Source organism: Sinocyclocheilus rhinocerous, unplaced genomic scaffold, assembly GCF_001515625.1.
Source record: "Sinocyclocheilus rhinocerous isolate Xijiao unplaced genomic scaffold, SAMN03320098_v1.1 scaffold30, whole genome shotgun sequence".
Taxonomy (NCBI): Eukaryota; Metazoa; Chordata; class Actinopteri; order Cypriniformes; family Cyprinidae; genus Sinocyclocheilus; species Sinocyclocheilus rhinocerous.
Window position 1 is genome coordinate 1978776 of NW_015657838.1, and position 21372 is coordinate 2000147.

The 21372-nt window shown below is 37.3% G+C and overlaps 1 protein-coding gene across 1 annotated transcript in view; it reads left to right on the top strand.

Annotated features, from left to right (window-relative positions):
- LOC107721565 (unconventional myosin-XVI-like) overlaps positions 1 to 21372 on the top strand; it is a 153451-nt gene that overhangs the window by 59143 nt on the left and 72936 nt on the right. The window contains 8 exon segments of the mRNA XM_016529652.1: positions 1332 to 1449; positions 2989 to 3060; positions 5774 to 5915; positions 7594 to 7666; positions 13881 to 14033; positions 16761 to 16961; positions 17167 to 17242; positions 19690 to 19862. Of these exon segments, the coding sequence (XP_016385138.1) occupies positions 1332 to 1449; positions 2989 to 3060; positions 5774 to 5915; positions 7594 to 7666; positions 13881 to 14033; positions 16761 to 16961; positions 17167 to 17242; positions 19690 to 19862 (1008 nt within the window).

The following is a 21372-nucleotide window of genomic DNA, read 5'->3' on the forward strand; positions in this document are numbered from 1 at the left end:
GTTATGGATTAGTGTAGCCTGCATTAAAAAGTCTTGAACATAAAACAATTAGGATAAAAAATATAGTTGATGACTAGACATAATCATTTCATGACTCTAGACACTTCTTTGTGAAAACAGTGGCATAATACAGTGAAATATGTTATTTAGCCATATAAATACAGTTGTCATGTGCGTGGGTAAAATTTACCCGTTGGCGCTTTTAGGTATACAGCGACCTCTGGCGGTTCTAGTGTTAAGTGACTCACATGTACAGAGACAGAGAGCTGGTATGCCTCTGGCTTTGGCAGCCGCTTCAGACATGTTGTTCTGATTTATGTAGTTTTACACATTATAACTCATTACAGTATGTCTGGAGACTATAAAACACACTGCTCAGACTGGCATTCAGCCCGAGGCCACACTAACCTGTCAACCTGTGTGCTGTTATTACAGTTAGGTAACGACTTGAAGAGTATGTTCACAATGGAACACTAGCATATGAATTACTGTACAGCATGTACCATATATATGTTCGCACAAACACATGCACACCCTTATGGTAATACATGGACATTTTGTTACAGTGGAGGGTGTAATATCAGAGTTAACACTGTGTTCTGATTCATGCTTTTGAGTGTTTGGTTCAAACACACACATTCACATACTCTTTCACACACACCTGACCTTCAGCCAGACACTGTGTTCTAATCCTGCCAGGAACCTGTAAATCTGCTTCATTAAAGGAGGATTGTTCTCTCATCCCATCAGTGCAGCACGACCCTTAATGACCCTCACACACATTAACATAACACAGAGTCTCTCAGACTTTGCCTTTCACTTTACCTTCACTCTCGCTGTCTGTGATATATGACTTCCTCATCTCTTTCTTTTACACATACAGTAGAACAGTGGTTCTCAACCTTTTTGACTTCTCACAATGTCCATAATGTTCATATTTTCACATTGGTCACTCAAAGCTACTGTATGTGATGTTAGATGTTCTGGAACTTTCACCAGACTTGAATTCCAATTTCCTATTCTAATTTCAGCCACCAAATTAGACATGCATCCTTTTTCTACAACCCAACACATATTCTGTTCAATTCTATATTTAGGGATGGATCAGGAGAGCAGCAGCACGTCATCTCAGTGTTGTCAAAAGTAGTTAAAAGAAGTTGCAAAACAGCATTTCAAACAAATTAAAATTGATTCTGTAATTGTGGACCCAGCCCACAAATGTAACTAGACTGTGCTGTGTAATTGATCTTGTTTTCAAGAGGCCTATTTTTTGCCCTGTAGAAGTCTCCTGTCCAGTCTGACTCTCAGCACGTTGTTTGTCTCTCTTTCAGGAGGTGGAGAATTTGTTTGTGGTCCTCTCTGCGCTGCTGCACTTGGGAGATGTGCGCTTCACCGCCCTGACAGACGCTGACACTGCGTTTGTGTCTGACTTACAGCTGCTAGATAGAGGTCAGTCGTGCAGCTGCAGCATGAGGCCAGCAGGGGCCGATCTCCTCCACCAGAAGGTCTGAAGGATAGACTGGGGAAGTGGGCGGGTGACTGCGCATCAAGAACTGTGTCACACACCATCCTGGGTTGTTTACATCAGTTCTACCATGGCCTAATAGCAGAATCACTCTCTCTGCCACTCTAATACACACACATACACACTCTGTCATACAATTTTGTGCTAATCGCTCTTTTTAGCCACACACATGCACAGGGTCACCTGTTTCCTTAAGCTCTGAAGAGCAGTGGGGCGGAACAGAAAGGCCACTCGCTGCCCTCTGCGTTACATAATGACACACATAATACTGAGCCTGGGTAAACAAGTGACGTCAGCACACGCAAATACACAAACTGATACATTCACATCCGTATGAGGTTCCCGTCGTTGTGGATACGTGAGATAAACATGCCCCATTATACAATCCACCCGAAAACACACTCAAATTAATGACAGTACACTAGGTGCCAAATGCAAACAGTAATATAAATGCATAATAGGAGGAAGTAAATGGGAGGCCTGGACTCATAGTTGAAAGCAGGACTGTGTATGTGTTAAAACATGATATGTTGACTCTGAAATCTGATTGGATGAGCCACGTTTAAACCCTTTGTTAAATGGTCAGTGTGCCATTTACATACAGTAATGTGAGCTTGTAGAGTTTCATAAGTATTTGTGATTGTAATTATTTATTAGAATTATTTTACAGCATCATGTTTGGAGTAAAAAAAAAATAAATAAATAAAAAAAAAATATATATATATATATATATATATATAAGACTTGTGTGGTTACCAAGGCTGCATTTATTTGATCAAAAATACAGTAGAAATCAGTAATATTGTAAAATATTATTTCAACTTACAATAGCTGTTTTATATTTGAATACATTGTAAAATGTAATTTATTCCTGTAATGTAACGCTAAATTTTCAGCATCATTACTCCAGTCTTCAGTGTGACATGATCATTCAAAAAACATTCTAATATGCTGATTTGCTGCTCAAGGAACATTTATTATTATTTTATTTTGTTATATGTTGTTGTTATTATTGTTATTCTGTTTTTTGTTATAATCTTATATCATCATTATGCTGAAAACATTTATTATGTTTAATATATTTGTGGAAACTGTGAAAAATTACTGACCCCCACATTTTTTTTAGTGGTAGTGTAATAATTATAAATAATATATACAAAAATAAATTAATTTAATTTTACTTTAATTTATTTGCACCAGCAAATTTCTGTTGGATTTAGTGCATAGTTTGAGATGTCAGTGCATACAGTAGTTTTAGGTTTAGATTTCAAAAGACATATTGTATGTTTAAATTTTTCCCAATGGCAAAACCAAGCATTTGGGTGCTTCTGAGCTTTTATTTTATTTTGTTTAATTTCATTTTATTTTGTTTTGACTTCAAACATGGCTCATCCAATCAGAATTTAGATTTGTAACTGTTTGTACTCATATAAATGTGTCTGAATGTGTTTTTTTTTCTGCAGTGGCTGGGATGTTGCAGGTGAGCTCTGAAGATCTAGGCTCTGCCCTCACCTCTGATGTGCAGTGTTTCAAAGGTACAGCCTTCAGTTTACACTTAACCAGCATCAACCAACACATAGACTAAACACGGTCAATTAAAGGATTAATTCACTTCCAGAATAGAAAGTTCCTGGTAATTTACTCACCCCCATGTCATCCAATATGTTCATGTCTTTCTGTCTTCAGTTGCAAAGAAATTGAGTCTCTGATGTCTTTGAGGAAAACATTCCAAGATTTTTCTCCATATAATGGACTTCAATGGTGGCCAACAGGTTGAAGGTCAAGATTGCAGTTTCAGTGCAGCTTCAAAGGGCTCTACACGATCCCAGCCGAGGAATAGGGGTCTTATCTAGCAAAAAAAAATGCATGCACTTTTAAACCACAAATGCACATCTTGCACAGTTGCACTAGCTCCGCGATGCACGTCCGCAAATTAACGCATTACGTAATCACATTGGAAAGGTCATGCTAGGTTAGCTTTTCGCCTGTGTATTCCAGTTCAAAAGGGTAGGGTTTGGCGAAAAACTCCATCTTATTTTCTCCTCCAACTTCAAAATAGTAGAAAGAAAGACATGAACATCTTGGATGACATGTGGGTGAGTAAATTATCAGGAAATGTTAATTCTGGAAGTGAATTAATCCTTTAAAGTCAGCTTGTTTAGGATAACACCGTACATGGAGTAAATCTCACTGCCGGGAGGCCTGCTGACACCGGTCATTGAGATGTACTGGCCTTTGCTCGGTGACAAACTCATCAATGAATGTGGCCTCAAGCATTTGGCCTTGGATTGTGTTACTGGCGAGCCCAATTTGGCTCAATTTGACACAATTGGATAACTGCCTTCTCATTCAAAATACACAGACATAAACACGTAGTTCTTTTGTGAGGTCTAGACTGTGTGCATGTTGTGCCATTATATAAAAAGTGTGGAGTATGTATGAATCACATGATGTCTGGATGTTAACCTAATTCAGCCATCGAGGACACACCGACCTATTGCCTAAAATTACAAGCACACTTGGCATTGTCTTGTGTCTGTCTGTGATTTGTCTCTCTCTGTCCCCTTCGCTTTGTCATGCATCTATGCCTCCCTTTTATAGGGATAGTTCACCCAAAAAACTAAATTCTTGTATCATTTAATCTCCAAAACAATGCATTGGAGTAATATAAAACTGGTCCATATCACTGGTGCACTATATTCCAAGTCTTTTGAACCTATATATTTGCTTTGCATGATAAAAAAGATCAAAATTTGAATGATCTATATTGTCTTAAATTCTTGACATAAGTCCTAGCTCTAGAATTCATGACACAATTAGCCGATTATTTTGAGTCAGATCTTTTCAGTGAATCAGTGTCTGCTCTACCAGGATCAGGAAACCATAAAATGAACCATAAAAACCTCCATAAAATGCGTTGGACACATCGGAATATTTGGGTTGAACTGTTCTGGAACAGTGTTGTAAATACAACTTACAAGAGCTTGTAACACTCCAAAGAGAAAGGAAAAATTGAAATCGCATCATATGACCCCTTTAAAGAATTAATTCGCCACAAAAATGAAAACTAAACACTAAACTAACGCTAAACTTCTTCTGATGGATTCAATCTTGTATGACTTACTTTCTGCTTTGGAACACAAAGTTGTTTAGGAGAGTATTCATGCTGCTCTTTTCATATCCCAAAATTGATAGTGACCATGGCTGTTGAGTTTTAAAAATGACAAAGTCATTATTTAACGTTAGACAAACAGATAGACAGACACCGATTTGATTTGATACCGATTAATCAGAATGACATCTGCTGATATGGATAGTTTGGGTTTTTAAGGGAAAAAAAATCTCTCCCTGCTAATGCGGTAAACTATACGTGGTACATTACTATAAATATTAGAGGTTCAAATTAACAACAGAACTCAAACTATTATATTCAATTTTAATTTACTTATTTTCAGATATGATAATCACACTGAAATAAAAACAGACGTGGTTGTGTTCAACTCAGTTCCACATGTCATCTTCATGTCAGATTAATTCTAGCTTACGTGTATAACTAACAGTAAATAAGCTCTCCTCTAGTGTTTTTTGTGAACACTGAAAATAACTCTCCTGAGGTAAATGTTAAGTGACATTGTTCACAAGCTATTTTATTGATGCTGCTGCTTGAACGATAGTGATCTGTCGCACCACATTTAAAAGCGTCAAAGCGACATTTATTGTTTGAATTGAGAGCTGAGACTTTGTTTTGTTTCGGAAGTAACAAAACACAAAGTTCTTTGGGATTATTGGAAAAGAGGCGCTTTGCAAATAATGTTTAGCGAATGGAAAATCCACAGACCTGGAAACCCTGGCTTGAACTGCGGGTGATTCATAGGGTCAAATAGAACCAGCGTTAACTGCTCTGTTTTTATTTTTTAACTGTGTTAAAGTGAGGTTGTGCTAACTTTGACAGCCCTAAATTCTACACGAGACATTTTATTTACACACTGCATGCGCCCTTTTGATCGACAAGATATAATTGTCCCTGATCATCAACTGTTCTTAAACAATCAGCTGATGTCTAATGTGCAGATAATTGCTTTTATCGTTCGATTCCGATTATTGGCTGATACATCGGTGCATCCCTATATACATATACATAGTGGTGACAACCATCCGAAACACACGTATGACCACCTATGCTAGTCTTTGAGGATGGAAGACAATGTGAAAGGTCACTAACTGCTTGACATTTGCCCTTTGCTTCAGGTGATGTCATAACAAGGCGCCACACAGTCGAAATGTCCAACCATCACAGAGATCTCCTGGCCAAAGCTCTGTACGGTCGACTCTTCAGCTTCTTGGTCAATAACATTAACTTTTACCTCCAAGGCCATGAAGAAAGCACTGGGTAAGATGCATGTATGTGTGTGAGCGTGCACGTGAGCTTAGATTAATGCTTTTATATGGATACGTTTTCCTTTGTGCATGTGAACGTGTCTGAGTGTGAATGAGAGACCTGAATAAAGGAGATAGTTATTGAAAGAACTTAGTTCCTTCATTGTTCCAAAGTGCATTTCAGTGTACATAAAATTTCATTGATGGTTACCAGCTATTTATCTGTATGGATTGTGTGTCTCAGCAGCTCACAGAACATATTCAGCTGTTACTAGTAGAAGCACGAACCAAGTCCTTCTCAGAGACCTTCTGTGATTAACATTAGTCAAAACACAGAGACGTTTTTGAATAATTCACATAGTGTATGTGAGACATCTGCCATAAAGCACCTGAAGGTAAGTTGACAGCGCCAGTAGCGAATGAGCAGGAAGACACACCTCCTCTGCTGTTATTGCATTATGAGAAAGGTATCTCGTGGCTAAAACTGAAATTTCCATGGAACTCCAAGTATGTGTATTCACACACAAACAAGTCACAGTGACTCATCATTCCACACGATTTCACATGCCTCACTATCCGCCAAAAAAAACATAATTAACTTATATTCACCTTTGAAGACATACAAATGTGCACTTGGACAAACAATTATAAACTCGCAGCTTCTCTAATGGCTGTATGCTGTAAATACTTTCAAAATATTGCTGTTTTACTGACTCTAAACTTTTGAATGGCTGTGTGTGTATGTGTGTGTGTGTGTTATATATACATATGTTTGCTACATTGATAATGCAAGTAACTTATTTATTCACAAATTCCAATTCGGACTAACTTTTAGCACTCGGCAAGTATTAATTCTGGACGCTGAATATGGATTGAACTGAAGAAATAATCACACACCCACACAATCAAAACCCATTGTCATTTATTTTTATGAAAGTTTTAGTATTGTAAGAAAACTAAGGTCTCTCTGTACCATTCTGAAGTGTGATCAATAACTGGCCAAAGCAGGCTTGACCTGTTGTGTCCTGGACAGCAGTTCAGTGGACGCCGCTTTGGATTAGGCTAATGTTTATCGATGTGTATATGAGAATGTTTATTATGGGTCGTTGAGGGCATGATGGTTTCCACCATGATGGTCACACCACTACACTGGATTATTGTGACTTTAAACTGAGCTTTGATGTGTTATGTGTAATTGTCTTTCATAAAAAATATTTAGTTTACAAATACTGTGTATTTTTTCCGCTATAAATTTGATAGCAATTATTAAAGTGAATAAATGATTTAAAAATAATTCAAATAAAAAAAAATTTTATAATTAAATTTGTATATTTTACATCTGATTGGTCCATGTTAGAGAGCATTCTGACATGTTGGAAAGCTTAAACACTTCCAGTGACACTGGGTGCTTCTGGTGTAGGCGCGGTGTAACAGTAAATTATGACAGAATTGTCTTGACATAACCTTTTGTTTCTTAAAAAACCTGCATGTACTTGTTTTTTTTTTTCTTGTCAGCGACCTTTAAGTGTTGTTGTTTTTTTTTCTATCTGCTTTTTACATCAGAAATTGTGCACTTAAGCCATACTTAAACTGTGGCTCAAGATAATTTGTTGGTTTCAGGTCACCAATCAATGTTTATACCAGTCCCACCCCTCTACAATCCTGAAATATGTTCCTGTCTTTTTTGACAGTGATCCTGCCCTTGAGATAAGCATCCTGGACATCTTTGGCTTTGAGGAATTCCAGCGCAATGGTTATGAAAAGGTAAGGGGAGACAGCACAGAGATAATGAGGACAATGATAATTACACTTTTAACATCTGATTGTGACCTTTTAAAAGGGTCTTTCATATCATTGTAATGTCACACTGAGGCTAACATTTACAGCCGCTTTGTAAGTGCAGTCTGTTCAGCTTTTCATCCAACTCTAAAAAAAAAAAAAAAAACACAAACTGCTCCTCGCCTTGGACTCTGGGCCTCCTAAACCCTCTGCTGCTCTGTACTGGGTTTGATGTGGAGCTGCCACACATACCAGTGGGAATCAAGGCATTGTGCTCATGATCCTGTTTCCCGTACAGGGGAAAGCACTGACCTATCCCACAGTATGTTCCTGCCTTGGGCTGTGACTTTTTTAGACTTAACGACAGACGGGGTGTTCTTCTGCCGGGTTTTTTCCATGACAAAGGCATTTCAATCTAAGCGAGACAGGTATTTTTTTCTGACTCTGCTCACGCTGACTTTATAGCTTTGATCCAAATCTGGGTGAGCTGCCTGTGTAGACTGTGTATTAAGGCATCATAAGTGTGTTCCCGATGTGAAGGCTGTTCCAAAAACGTAGGCAAGAATACATTGAAACAAGCTCAAAAATTCAACACAATGGGCAATAGAGTGTTGCAGGGATGACATAACTTTGCAAGTTAGCATCATTCCCCAATTACCCAATAGGATTTTTCCATTGACTTTTTGAGCAGAAAATATGCTCTGTGACAAACAAAAGTTTAGATTCTTAAATGTTACGATGACCAGAACTAAAAAGCTAAAGTAAAGAGCTTTAAACAATCTAAATCCTTGATCAGATGACTTCAGTGTCACCAACACTAAGCTTCTGACCATTATTTAAAATCTACAATTTGGAAAGTTTGTATTTGAATAGTTTGTAAGAGCGTAAGTATATATACATTGAGGTTGTGAAAGTAGACTAGTGAGTAGATGAGTTTACCTGTTTGGCGTGATGACGTTTAATGTCCCATGTCACGGGTGGGGTATTACTGATGCATTTTATGTCATAGAGTAAAATGTGAAAATATATTAAGCTTGTGATATTCACAGATCTTATTTCAGTCATTTAACCAAAAACCCATTCAATATACCTATTGACTTCAGGGTGATGGAACCAGAAATGCTCAAATTAGAACTCATTTCCAGGTTTTAGGATGGATTCCAGCAGCACTTCATGTAGATTAGATTATAAAAATACTTAATTCATCTCTGAATAATAGTTCAAAACTGACTATTAATGCTTAATTAATAAGCAGTTGTTGGTATTAACATGTTAAGTGTTCTAAATCAGTCAGAAAGGCAGCTTTCTAGGTTTCTGTACAGAGCTTATATGTTTGACTGTACGTCCCAGAGAGGTCAGCTGAGGCGAAACGGAGTGACAATTAAACTTTAAATTGTTGTGAAACCATTACTGCATTAGTTGTGGCCGTACTTCACAGAGCTGTTTTATTTTGGACAGTAGCCCGGAGCCAAAGCCAGACCCAGACGCATAGCTGGGTGTGCCATGTATATTACATAATTTTATTTATTTTTTTCAAAATCTGAAGAGTAGCATGAAATAAAGCAGCTGCTGTCAAGACCCCGAGCTGTGTTATTTTAGTGTTTTGTAGAGAGACAAATGTCCGTCTGAAGGCTAAGACGCCACATGTGCGCACCGCCCCCTCTTAATTCATCTCTGAATAATAGTTCAAAACTGACTATTAATGTTTAATTAATAAGCAGTTGTTGGTATTAACGTTAAGTGTTCTAAATCAGTCAGAAAGGCAGCTTTCTAGGTTTCTGTACAGAGCTTATATGTTTGACTGTACGTCCCAGAGAGGTCAGCTGAGGCGAAACGGAGTGACAATTAAACTTTAAATTGTTGTGAAACCATTACTGCATTAGTTGTGGCCGTACTTCACAGAGCTGTTTTATTTTGGACAGTAGCCCGGAGCCAAAGCCAGACCCAGACGCATAGCTGGGTGTGCCATGTATATTACATAATTTTATTTATTTTTTTCAAAATCTGAAGAGTAGCATGAAATAAAGCAGCTGCTGTCAAGACCCCGAGCTGTGTTATTTTAGTGTTTTGTAGAGAGACAAATGTCCGTCTGAAGGCTAAGACGCCACATGTGCGCACCGCCCCCTCCTGCCCAGTATCCTCAGTAGCCACGTCCACTGTGTGAGATGTGTTTTTGTACTGGACAGATGAGGTTGACGTTTGAGAATCGGGGGGTGGGTTTCTCCTCAGCTGAACCCTTGGCATCAGACACAAAGGAGTCTCTGTGCACGGTCGGGTTTGACCCATGAACCATCGGCCAAGATTTGGCACCAACCAATGTCATTGTTGTCATAGACTCTATAGGGAAGATGCATGAGGAAATTTAGGGACACTGTAGAGTAATGGTTCATATATAACAGCTCCTGTCTGAGCTGGTCATCCACTTCCAACTGTTAAACCAGCTGAGGATCTACATGGAAACTCTTGCTGGAGAGAGAAAAAAAAAAAGCTTAAACCAGCCTGAGTTGATTTGCTGGTCTTAGCTGGTTTTAGATGGTTCTGTCTGGTTTTGCTTGATGGCCAGCTAGTCACATGGACAAACCATTTAAGAGTAGCAAACGGGCATAGACTGGTTTGAACTATTTCCGTGAGCGCCACCAAGTTGTGGTTTTGTGTAACAGCTCCAGGCATGTGACCAAAAGCACACAATCTTATTGGTTGGTCAGCTTTAATCACAGGACGATGGAATAGAGATTAAATGCCTCTCTGTAAAAATTTCCTTTGCGTTGACGTGATGCAACTGTTCATCCGAATTAAAATGTTTTTTGCATCAAATTTTAAGACCGAACATTCGTCTTGGTGTGAACCAAGCCTACCTTTAGACCAGTATTTATGTTCAAGCTGGTGGATCAGCACAGCCAAGCTGAATACTGCAGACATTTTGTTGACATATGATGCGATTTCAATTTTTCCTTTCTCTTTGGAGTGTTACAAGCTCTTGGTGCATAAAGAAGATCTGTAAAGTTGCAAAGACTAAAGTCTCAAATCCAAAGAGATATTCTTTATAAAAGTTAAAGAGTCAGCCATGCCTACCTAAAACGGCTCGTTCTAACACGCCCCCACATACCTACGTCACGATCTGGGAAGATTTGCATAAAGCCGCCCAAATGTTCACGCAAAGAGTCCCCATCAGTCTAGACGAGGGTCTTTATTTGTATATGTGAATCTGTTCTTTCTGTGACAGATATTTATCTAGACAACTGTTGAGAGGTTGGCAGGTAGGAGTGTGTGTGTGTGTGTGTCATTGCTTAATATCTTCCTTGACAGTGTAGGACAAGGTGTAAATCAGGATTGGTGCTGGAAGAGATAAGTGCTTACCCACAATCCCCTGGGAGATCTCCTTGAGATGGTGTGTGTGACAGGTTGGGGAATGCTTACGAGACACCGAGATGTCGATTGCTTGTCTTCTAAATGGTACGCACCTATAATCCACATGTGAAGGAAGATTTACGGTCTTTGACCTTTGAAGGTCACAAGAAATGAGAAAAAAACAAAAAAACAAATGAGGGGCGAGTGACTGTGATTAAGATGCGAACTAGGTATTTAATGCCCACTTGGAGCATACCAATAACAATACAAGTATCAAGTAGTCCCACGTTTGAGATCTTTTCTCCATGGATGGACTTTTTTGCTCAGTGCTCTGGAATTCTCCCACTTTTTCTCCAAGCTCTTCATCTCAGCTCTGATCTTTTTCTTTCATGATGTGTGCAGTCTTCCTCTGACATCCTGTAGCGCTGTGAAACCTCATGATGAGAAGTTGATGAGGTGCACCCAGCTTTTCTAAAATGCCTGTTTTCTTTCCTCTCCATTGCTTCCACTGTTGCCGTCTGTACTTCATCCAGTGCGTGTTGCCACGTTAAACTTGGAAAACGCTTATGTTGATACAACCGTGCCGTATACTTCCCTCCGATGGACTTAGCGGTATCAAAACAGCTCCATCATGTACGACCTTAGCTCTTCTGAGAAAGCTATGAAAAACATATCTCAAATCAACAGCCAGATGGTTTGAAGTTGAAGTGTGGCTGAAGAATTATTTTGCTTGGGAGAAGGCCACCATCTACTCTTTCTACTCCATCAGAAATCGTACCTTTTGTCCTCATGGAAAAGCTTCTATGGCCTCCTGTGTAGTGTTAAGCACTTGGTATATGCCTTATATGGATTGCCACTGTGGTTCCTGCTTTGGCTTTTTAGACTTCCTTCCATTAGGGTTCCTTGTTTTTAACTTTCATCTCAGCACGATTATGGTGATAAATGATTTAAATGATTCCAGCAACTGGGTTGTTAGGATGAATTCCTGGAATAAACCCGCTCACTGAAGCGTGTGGAACAGTGAGTGAATGGGTGCAAGGGGTTAATGTTGAACGCTTATTATAGCCATGTTCGTTAAGAGGTAATTAACGTAAATACCAGCTCTTTGTGTACAGATAAAACTGCCTGTCATATAGCTATTGTTTGGAAAATATGTGTAATGCTAAATATACTTCACAAGTGTGCGCTTTATTTTGCCTGATAAAGCACATGAGCTTGCTTCCTAAAAAGTAGTCATATGCAGCCCTAATACACTGTACTCAATCCTTCCCTTTTTGATACAATTATTATTATATATGTACATGTAATATATATACTCTACATTTTAACTTTATTTTAATCTTTTTTTTATCTTTTTTTTTTTTTTTTACTTTTTTTTTATCTTTTTGTAAAATGAAGATCACATTAAAACTGTAAAACGTTTTTCTAAGCTTTCATCATTAATATTTTTCTACTTTTCAGATGTTTTTAATATATAGAAGTTAATGTTTTACCCTGGTTCCTAACCCAGATCTTAAAGGGATAGTCCATCTAAAAATGAAAATTCTGTCATCATTTACTCATCCTTAAAGAGCAAATTAAAGGCAGAGTAAGTGATTTCTGGTAGCCAATGTTGATATTTGAAATCACCAAAACAAACACGCCCCTACCCCAAAAGGGTCTTGCCCCTATTTTGATAGCTCCGCCCCACATATACGTACGCAACCCAGGCAACGATTAGTTCTGTGAAACAATGCAAAACCAATGTTACACCGTGTCTATGGACGTGAGCGGCGCAGCGCGGCGCAACAAATCCCCGACAGAAAACTGCTGCCGGGTTCTATTTATGACGTGCTGACACAAATTTCAAATGGTTTTCAACAGTCGTTTGATCGCGTCCAGTGTAGGCAGACTTTAGCTGTTGTAGACATGGTGTCTACATGTATGTATGTATGTATGTATGTATGTATGTATTGTGTGTGTATAAGTGGTTTATATCTATTTTAGCACACACTGCAATTATAGTAATATAATATATTATAATTGTATATAATAGCTTAATTTCCACCACAACGAACAATAGTTTGTTTATTTATTATTTATTTATTTAATGTACTTAAAGAAAACAGTGTCAGTAGAAAGCTAGAGATTAAATATAAAATATGTGATGTGTGAGGAAAAGAAAAAATCAAAGCACATCAGAAGAGAAGACAATATTTTCACCAAGTGTAATTTCAAGTAAAGTTGTACATTTATAAAATTGTGGAAAAAAAACTAAACAATGACTTGAGATGCACTAGAAATGACACTGTGGTGGAAATGACTTTTAGAAAACTGACAGAACTATTCTGCAAATCCACTCATACCCACTCCACTCTTAAACCTCCACAGGGGCAGAAGTGTCCTTAAATATAAAATATGTGATGTGTGAGGAAAAGAAAAAATCAAAGCACATCAGAAGAGAAGACAATATTTTCACCAAGTGTAATTTCAAGTAAAGCTGTACATTTATAAAATTGTGGGAAAAAAAACAAAACAATGACTTGAGATGCACTAGAAATGACACTGTGGTGGAAATGACTTTTAGAAAACTGACAGAACTATTCTGCAAATCCACTCATACCCACTCCACTCTTAAAACTCCACAGGGGCAGAAGTGTCCATAGTTAAGGAGTGACTTGCCCTACATGATTAAATCAACAATTTATGAATTTAATGAGAAGCACTGTTTGACCACGTCAACAAAGGTGTATAAACATGAAAAATGAAGTGATTGATCAGTGCGTCACTGAAAGTGTATTTTATTCTGTTAATAAGTAAAATGTCCATACGCCGTGGCTCAACAAAGGCTTTTGTGGTTTTGTTTATGTAGCTGTGCGTGAACATGGTGAATGAACGGATCAGGCAGTTCACCGCAGACGTGCTCTTCCAGCAGGAGCGACAGGAATGTCTGCAGGAGGGGGTTGCCATGGAGACGCTGCGCTCCCTCGGCAACCAGACAGCGGTGCTGGACTTCTTCTTCCAGGTACGCAGTCAGAGCGGTTTTCCGAGAGCCGTGGAAGGAGGGAGGGAGGGAGAGGAAAGAAGTTGGAAAGCTTTTCCCACCCTGAGGCTGCTGTCCCTGTACAAGAGCCCCTCTGTTGCCTCTTTAATTGATGTTACTGCCGTCTCTTCAATTACTGACTTAATAACGGATGTCCTCGCTGACTGTTTTATAAAGACTAACACACATCCAGACGTGTTGAATTCCCTTAGGTGTCGCAAAGATGTGATAAAGCCCATCTTTTAGACTATGACTTTATTAGCCGTTTGTCAGATGTGATCCTTTTATGAGTCTTGAAATGACCAAGTGACACAGCATTTTACACACAGAAGCACATTTTCTCTTGCCACACACACATTTGTGCTCTACCTCACTATATATATTATATTATTCTGTGTACATTTAAATGGGTTTTATGACAGTCTGTTTCAAGCTTTCACATATATGTCCCTTACTGATAAACAGCCCCAACATGTTTGCTACATTTGTTTTCAAAGATTTAGAAGGTCTGTTTATTTTGCATTACCAAAAAAATAATAATAATAATAAATAAATAAATGATGTGAAGGTACATGGTGAGTTTACAACACTGATGTTTTTTTTTATTTACAACATTTATATAACAACATTTCTTTGTCATGTTTTTTTATTTATTTTTTTGTTGTTTTGATTTGATTATTTTGTGTTTTGTTTCTACTTTTTTTTTGCAGACTAGTTCTTTTTAAACAGTCCTGCAGTGTGAAACATGCTTTTTTAAAGATAGAATTATTGAAATAAAATACAATTATAATTGCTCAAATAATATGACTATAGAATATGCATACATAATTCTAAAGTATTATAAAATATTAAGAAAAAATGATGTAATAGGAAGTTATGCACATGATGTCATGCCAACCACAAGATCAGAGTACTAAATGTCAGCTACACATTTTAATGTAGTATTGTGTGTAAAAAAAATTAATAAATAAAAATAAAAAACACCATCAAAATACCAATACCATCATGCTTTTTAAAAGATGTACAATATTTCCATACAGTTCTTGTTTATGTAGGCCTATTTCCTTTGATGGACTGAAACAATTAAGAGAAAATAGGGGCAAATAACACACAACACTCAGCAGTGTTTCTTTGTTCTTCTTTCATGATTTTGCTTCAGTTCGTACACTGTATATTATTATTATTATTATTATTATTATTATTACACTGCTCACTGGAATACTTGATTCTGATTGGTCAATCCTTCCATTCTGCAGTCAAGTATTTTTATAATATTATTTTATAATAGGCACTGAATACTAGGGTTGTAACCAGGGTTTGAAATTAGCTTTTTCACTCACCAGCCAAATTGGCTACTACGTTTTTAAGTCACCGGCCATTCATAATTTCTACTAGCCAAAAAAATTAAACAAATAAATTATGAAAAAAAGCCAGACGTAAGCCAACAGCTTAAAGGGGTCATATGATGCGATTTCATTTTTTCCTTTCTCTTTAGAGTGTTACAAGCTCCGTTTGCATCATGGTTTCAGAGTCACGGTTTCAGTACGGTTCGGTGTGTGCTATGTTTAGGGGAAAAAATGACTATTCTGTCAGATAAAAATAAAGAAAATAAGAACAAATAATCTAACTACAAGCAACAGCACAAATAAATACAATAGAGCAAAGATGCAAATAAAATAAAAATGCTTTTCAGGTTATTTTAAGTAGGTCTAACATTAGTTTTTAGGTACAGAAATTGAATAAAGTAATCAAATGTAAAATAACATTGCATATTTGACTGTATAAATTAAAGATTAATCCTTATTAAAGTTACAAAAGTTATTCAATCTGACTTGATAAATTAAAGATTAATCCTTATTAAAGTTACAAAAGCTATTCAATCAAGAGCAGTGAGTGATTTCCTTGTCTTTTGTTGTTTGATTAACATGAAAAAAGTGCTGTCACTTGACAATGCACGGATCCAGTACACTAATACTGTACGTTCAACCAGCTATGTCTGCTAGGATACTCGCCAAGACGGGCATGTTGACATCATTTTTGTGTGAAAGAGAAATCAATATTTGCACACTGAGACCTAAACGCGCGGGTTTGTCAACACCTGGGTGCTGACGACAGCATAAATGTCTGGTCATATTCCAGCATACGGCACTCGCATTAAACAAAGTTTACAAAGCGTGACTGGTTTGTCCACATTGTTTTGTTCATCGCTGTTGTTGTAATGTATTGGGAAGCCAGAATGTGTATCCATCGACAGAAACATACATTAGCCAAACTCTGTCTGTTTTACATGTTGTTATTAGCCCTATTACAGATGCGTCGTCAGATTTAAGTTGAACCGTGGGTGGAGAACGGTATGGTTCGATTTTTTACTGAGAACCGTTACACCCCTACTGAATACTATCATTTACTGTTGTCCCACATTTTTCTAACTCAGCTGTGCTTGTGTTTCATGTGTGTTATAGCACTCTATATAGCAGTCTTTTTCTTCTCACATAATACAATAATTTAAACTCAGATTTTTTAAAAGTATTGTTTTCTGTGTAATATGCAGGAAAATGTACTGTCAACCAGTTATTATAATAAAATAAACACCTTCAGACTTTTATTTGTTATATATATATATTATTTTTATTTTTTTTGTGAAATTGACCATCCTACTGTACACAGCGTAACTGTGTGTGTGTGTGTGTGTGTGTGTGTGTATTACAGAAGCCTCAGGGTGTGCTGTGCATCATTGATGAGGAGAGTCAGTCCCTCAGGCCATGTGAAGTCAAACTTTATAAGCGACTGCAGATACAGCTGGATTCCTCTGGTACAGACGCCGTCTCACTCACGACCAAGGATGGCAACGGGAACCCCCCACCCAAAGACCAGGGGCCATCATTTACTGTCACTCACTATGCCGGCAAGGTGGGTTACGGGAAACTGCGAGTTCACACATGCACATGCTGAGTTCACGGTCATGTGCTCAGCCGGAGCCTCACACACAAACACAAACCCACAGTCACACACTTCCGAGAAGCCCTCCAGAGAGTCAACACGCTATGTCATGCTGAGAATGAGGGCTATTATTAGCGCTGAACTCATATGTGTGTTTGTGTGTCCTCTATTGCAGGTGACCTATGACCTGACCGGCTCACTGGACAAGAACAAGGATGTTCTTCCCCAAAACATCTTGTTTGTTATGAAAAGTAAGGATTTGGAGTTTTGTGTTCTAGTCAACCTCTATATGGTCAAAAAACTCACCATGGTAACTGTAGCACCCATCAAAATAGCTTAGGTACTATAGTAGGGTTGTGACGGAGAGGAAATCTTCCCACCGGTTAATCGAAGTGTGGGAAGGGGTAGTTCGCTGGAGTTTTCCCTCTTTTCCTTGCTTTTCTTTGCTTTTAAATAGCCCGTGTGCATTTTACTTTACTTAAGCGAATTAGTGGCATTTTGGCGTCAATTGCTTGAATGGACAACAACAAAACAGTACAACAACAAGCTCACTTATATTAAACATAGAACTTTTGTTAACAAAACAAATAAAAATACACCATGCTAGAGGGCCTAATATAAAATAAATAACTTACACAAAGTTTAATTATAAAAAACTGAAAATCAGCAAACACTGTGGAACCAAATATATAAGAAACGGAATGTTTATTAGCAAAACAAATAAGAAAGCTTGGGCGCATGGCATACACCTTGATGTAAAATGAAATAAATAAATTACACGAAGTTTAAATAAAGTACAAATCAGCAAACACTGTCGAACCAAATAAATAAATAAGAAACAAATAAACAGTAAAAGTCAACAGGCTTTTCAAAATCCAAAATATTGCCAAACAGGCGCTTTCGCATTTCATTTCGAAACTAAATCTTCTGGCATCGTCTAGTCTTTCTCACCTCACTCTTCTTGGGTTAAGGCTAGATGGGATACAGCTACAGCCACTGGGCATGCACACATCAATATTGTGTAATTTTTGTCACGCTGAACAACAGTAATTATTGTATTTGCATTATTGTAAGGGGTAGGTTTAGGGTTGGGAAAGTTATAGCTGTTAATAAAATACAATCTAATAGGTAGCAAATTAAATGTATTGTTACTTTCCGGCCGTTGCTGTATCCCTTCTAACCACAACCTTCTTCATGTGAGTCAGCTCCACTCACTCTCCTGACGTGATAAATGAAATCTGAATCCTGCTGCTGCTCTCTGATGCGATTGAGCAGCTGCGTTCAGTTTTTAATTGTATTGTATGTTCTCTAATAACTGAACTAAGTGATTTTTATTACTATAAAAATATCAAAACGACGGTGAGGGGCAGTGCCGCGGTGGGCAAGTGATGTAACCGATGTAGCAACTTAACACCGTCAACACAGACTATCGCAGCAAGCCTATACTATAGTTATTGCTACTATAATAAAAGAAAAGGAAATTACATATGCACGGAGATAACGTATTCATTCACTACCATACAACAGTTTGGAGTTTGCAAGATTTAAAAAATATTTTAAAAGAAGTGTCTTATTCTCACCAAGGCTGCATTTATTTGATCAAAGCTACAGTAAAACAGTAATATTGTGAAATATAATTTCAATTTAAAATCACTGTTTTCTATTTTAATATATTTTAAAATGCAGTTCATTCCTGTGATGGTAAAGCTGAATTTTCAGCAGCCGTTACTCCAGTCTTCAGTGTCACAAACAGTTGTGCTGCTTAATATTTTGTAGAAACCCTGATACATTTGATTTCAGCACTCTTTGATGAATAGAAATTTGAAAACGACAGCATTTATTTGAAATATCAATCTTTTGTAACAATCTAAATATCTTCTCTGTCACATTTGATCAATTTAATGCATCCTCGATGAATAAAAGTATTAATTTCTTTAAAAGAAATCGTACTGACTACTTAGGTAGCATTTTAATGCATCATAAATGCATATCTGAAACCAAAATCAGCATGTGATCAACATTAATGATACTTCCTTTCAGCCAAATGCTAAGACTGCTTACCTTGTATCCTTTGTGATGAATGCACTCCCATAATGCATTGCCTTGAGTGAAAAATATCCATCCAAGATGGTGAACGATTTGAGAAGTACTGTTAAACATAGTTTAGTGTAATTACAAATGGATTATTTTACCCAATATTTGTTTGTGCTGAACTTATTAGTGGATAAGTTGTTAGCTTCGCAACATTCTAGACTGTTTAAAATCAGTAGTGAGTCAGATCTTTTGTGTGCTTCATGTAAAGAGCGTTGCATGTAAGACAAAAAAGTATAGTGCTCAAAATAATTTACTTATGTGGTTAGTTAGTGTTGCTACTTGGCTAGTTACTCCCCAACATTGTGGACATGTGAACTGTGATCTTAACATGTGTACCTGCTGCAGTGCATTTCGTGTAAATTTTAGCATTCGCCCTCACTCTATACACCTCCTCCTCTCCCCATGTTTAGCAGCTCAGAGGTCAACATGAGGCAGGAGCGTGTGCTCACGTAGAGATTTGAATGGGGTGCTGTTATGTTGTTTGTGGGGGATGATGAAAATGAGGGGAGACAATTAGCTCTGGTGCCTGGCGTAATTAAGCTCCAAACGTGTATAGCCTTGTGTTTATTTTCTCTCTCCATCTCTCTCTTCCCCCCCTGAGCAGCAAGTGAGAACGTGCTCATCCATCAAATGTTCCAGTGTAAGCTGACTCAGACGGGCTCATTGGTTCCCCACCACCAGCGACTGAAGCTCCGCGGGCCCAAAGGCACTTTGCTTAACAAGAGCACTACGCTAAATCCTGCCAGAGACGCCAAGAAATATGTGGAATTGAACAAGGTACCTAATACAATAGTGGAACCTTCACAGCCTATTGGCACCAATTTCAATTTTTAACCTAATTATTGATAAAGTATTTTTTATATAGAAAATATTTGTTAACACTTTATAATAGGGAACACATATTCACTATTAACCAAGAGTGTTCCCTGAACAAACTCCTAATTTGCTGCTTATTAATAGTTAGTAAAGTAGTTAAGTTTAGGTATGAGGTACGATTAAGGGATCTAAAATATGGTCATGCAGAATAAGGTATTAATATGTGCTTTAGAAGTACTAATAAACAGCCAATATGCTAGTAATATGCATGCTAATAAGGAGCTAATTAATAGCGAGAATTGGTCCTTAAAATAAAGAGTTACCAAATATTTATTTACTTTGTTTGTTTGTTTAAATAAATATATTACTAGTAAATTTTTATTGTACAATTATTATTATTTATATTTACATTTTAAATAACCTTTTAAAATACATGATTTTATAATAATATAAAAAATATATATATTTGCATGAAATTCTAATAAAAATAATACATTTCATATAATATTTCTATATGTATGTATTTGTTTTCTTTTTATTGTGACACTGGAACCTTCACAGCCTATTGAAACCAATTTCATTTTTAACACATTTATTTATAAAATAATTGTATATTTAAGTATCTGTTTGTTTACTTTTTTGTGACAACGTATTTTGTATTGTAACTAAAACAAAATGATTTGTTGAGAGAATGGAGAAAACTCAGCACTGGATTTGGACTTTGAAAAAATATTCTTGGAATATTCAACAAGTCAGTCAGAACAAACCGTGCCTTTTCACGAGCTGTAGTATTTTTAGCTTATCAAGTCTGCGCTGGGAAGTGACCTAGATTAGACAACGTTACCCTAAATACATTCTGTCCATTGATCAGCTTTCCACAGCCAGATATCCCATTCAGAGAAAACACAGGGCTTTAACCGACTGCGTCACACCAGGCACAAACACACACGGATGCGTCACTTGGGGTGTTTGCTCTTCACACAGCTGCGTTTCTCAATCACCCTCCTCCCTTTTCTTCTCTCATTCTGTGTTTCTCTCCAATTTCAATGATGTGCAGTCAATTTCATTCTCGCCGTTTCTTTTTCCACTCTCTCTCCGTCACAGATCTGAGATGACTTCTAGGGTAAATCTCACAAAAAAACGCATCAGCTGAGGATCCAGAATTCATCTAAACGTTTCGTAAAATGTTTAAATTAAATTCTAAGTGTGTATTTATATTTGTGTGTGTATATAATACATAGTGATTATTTTTATTGGCTTTGCAATTTTGTGTTAAAGCAAAGTGTATAAATACATTATGAAACTATCAGATTAAGAACCATATAGAATTAAGACATTTGTGTGAATATTAGCTGTTTTACAACTTTGCACGTGTCTCGTCCAATCATATTGCATTGTACGGAGCCCTGTGCATAATGTGGAGAAAAAAAGAAGACACTGCAAATGATTCGTGCTTAGTTTGTTTGGGGGG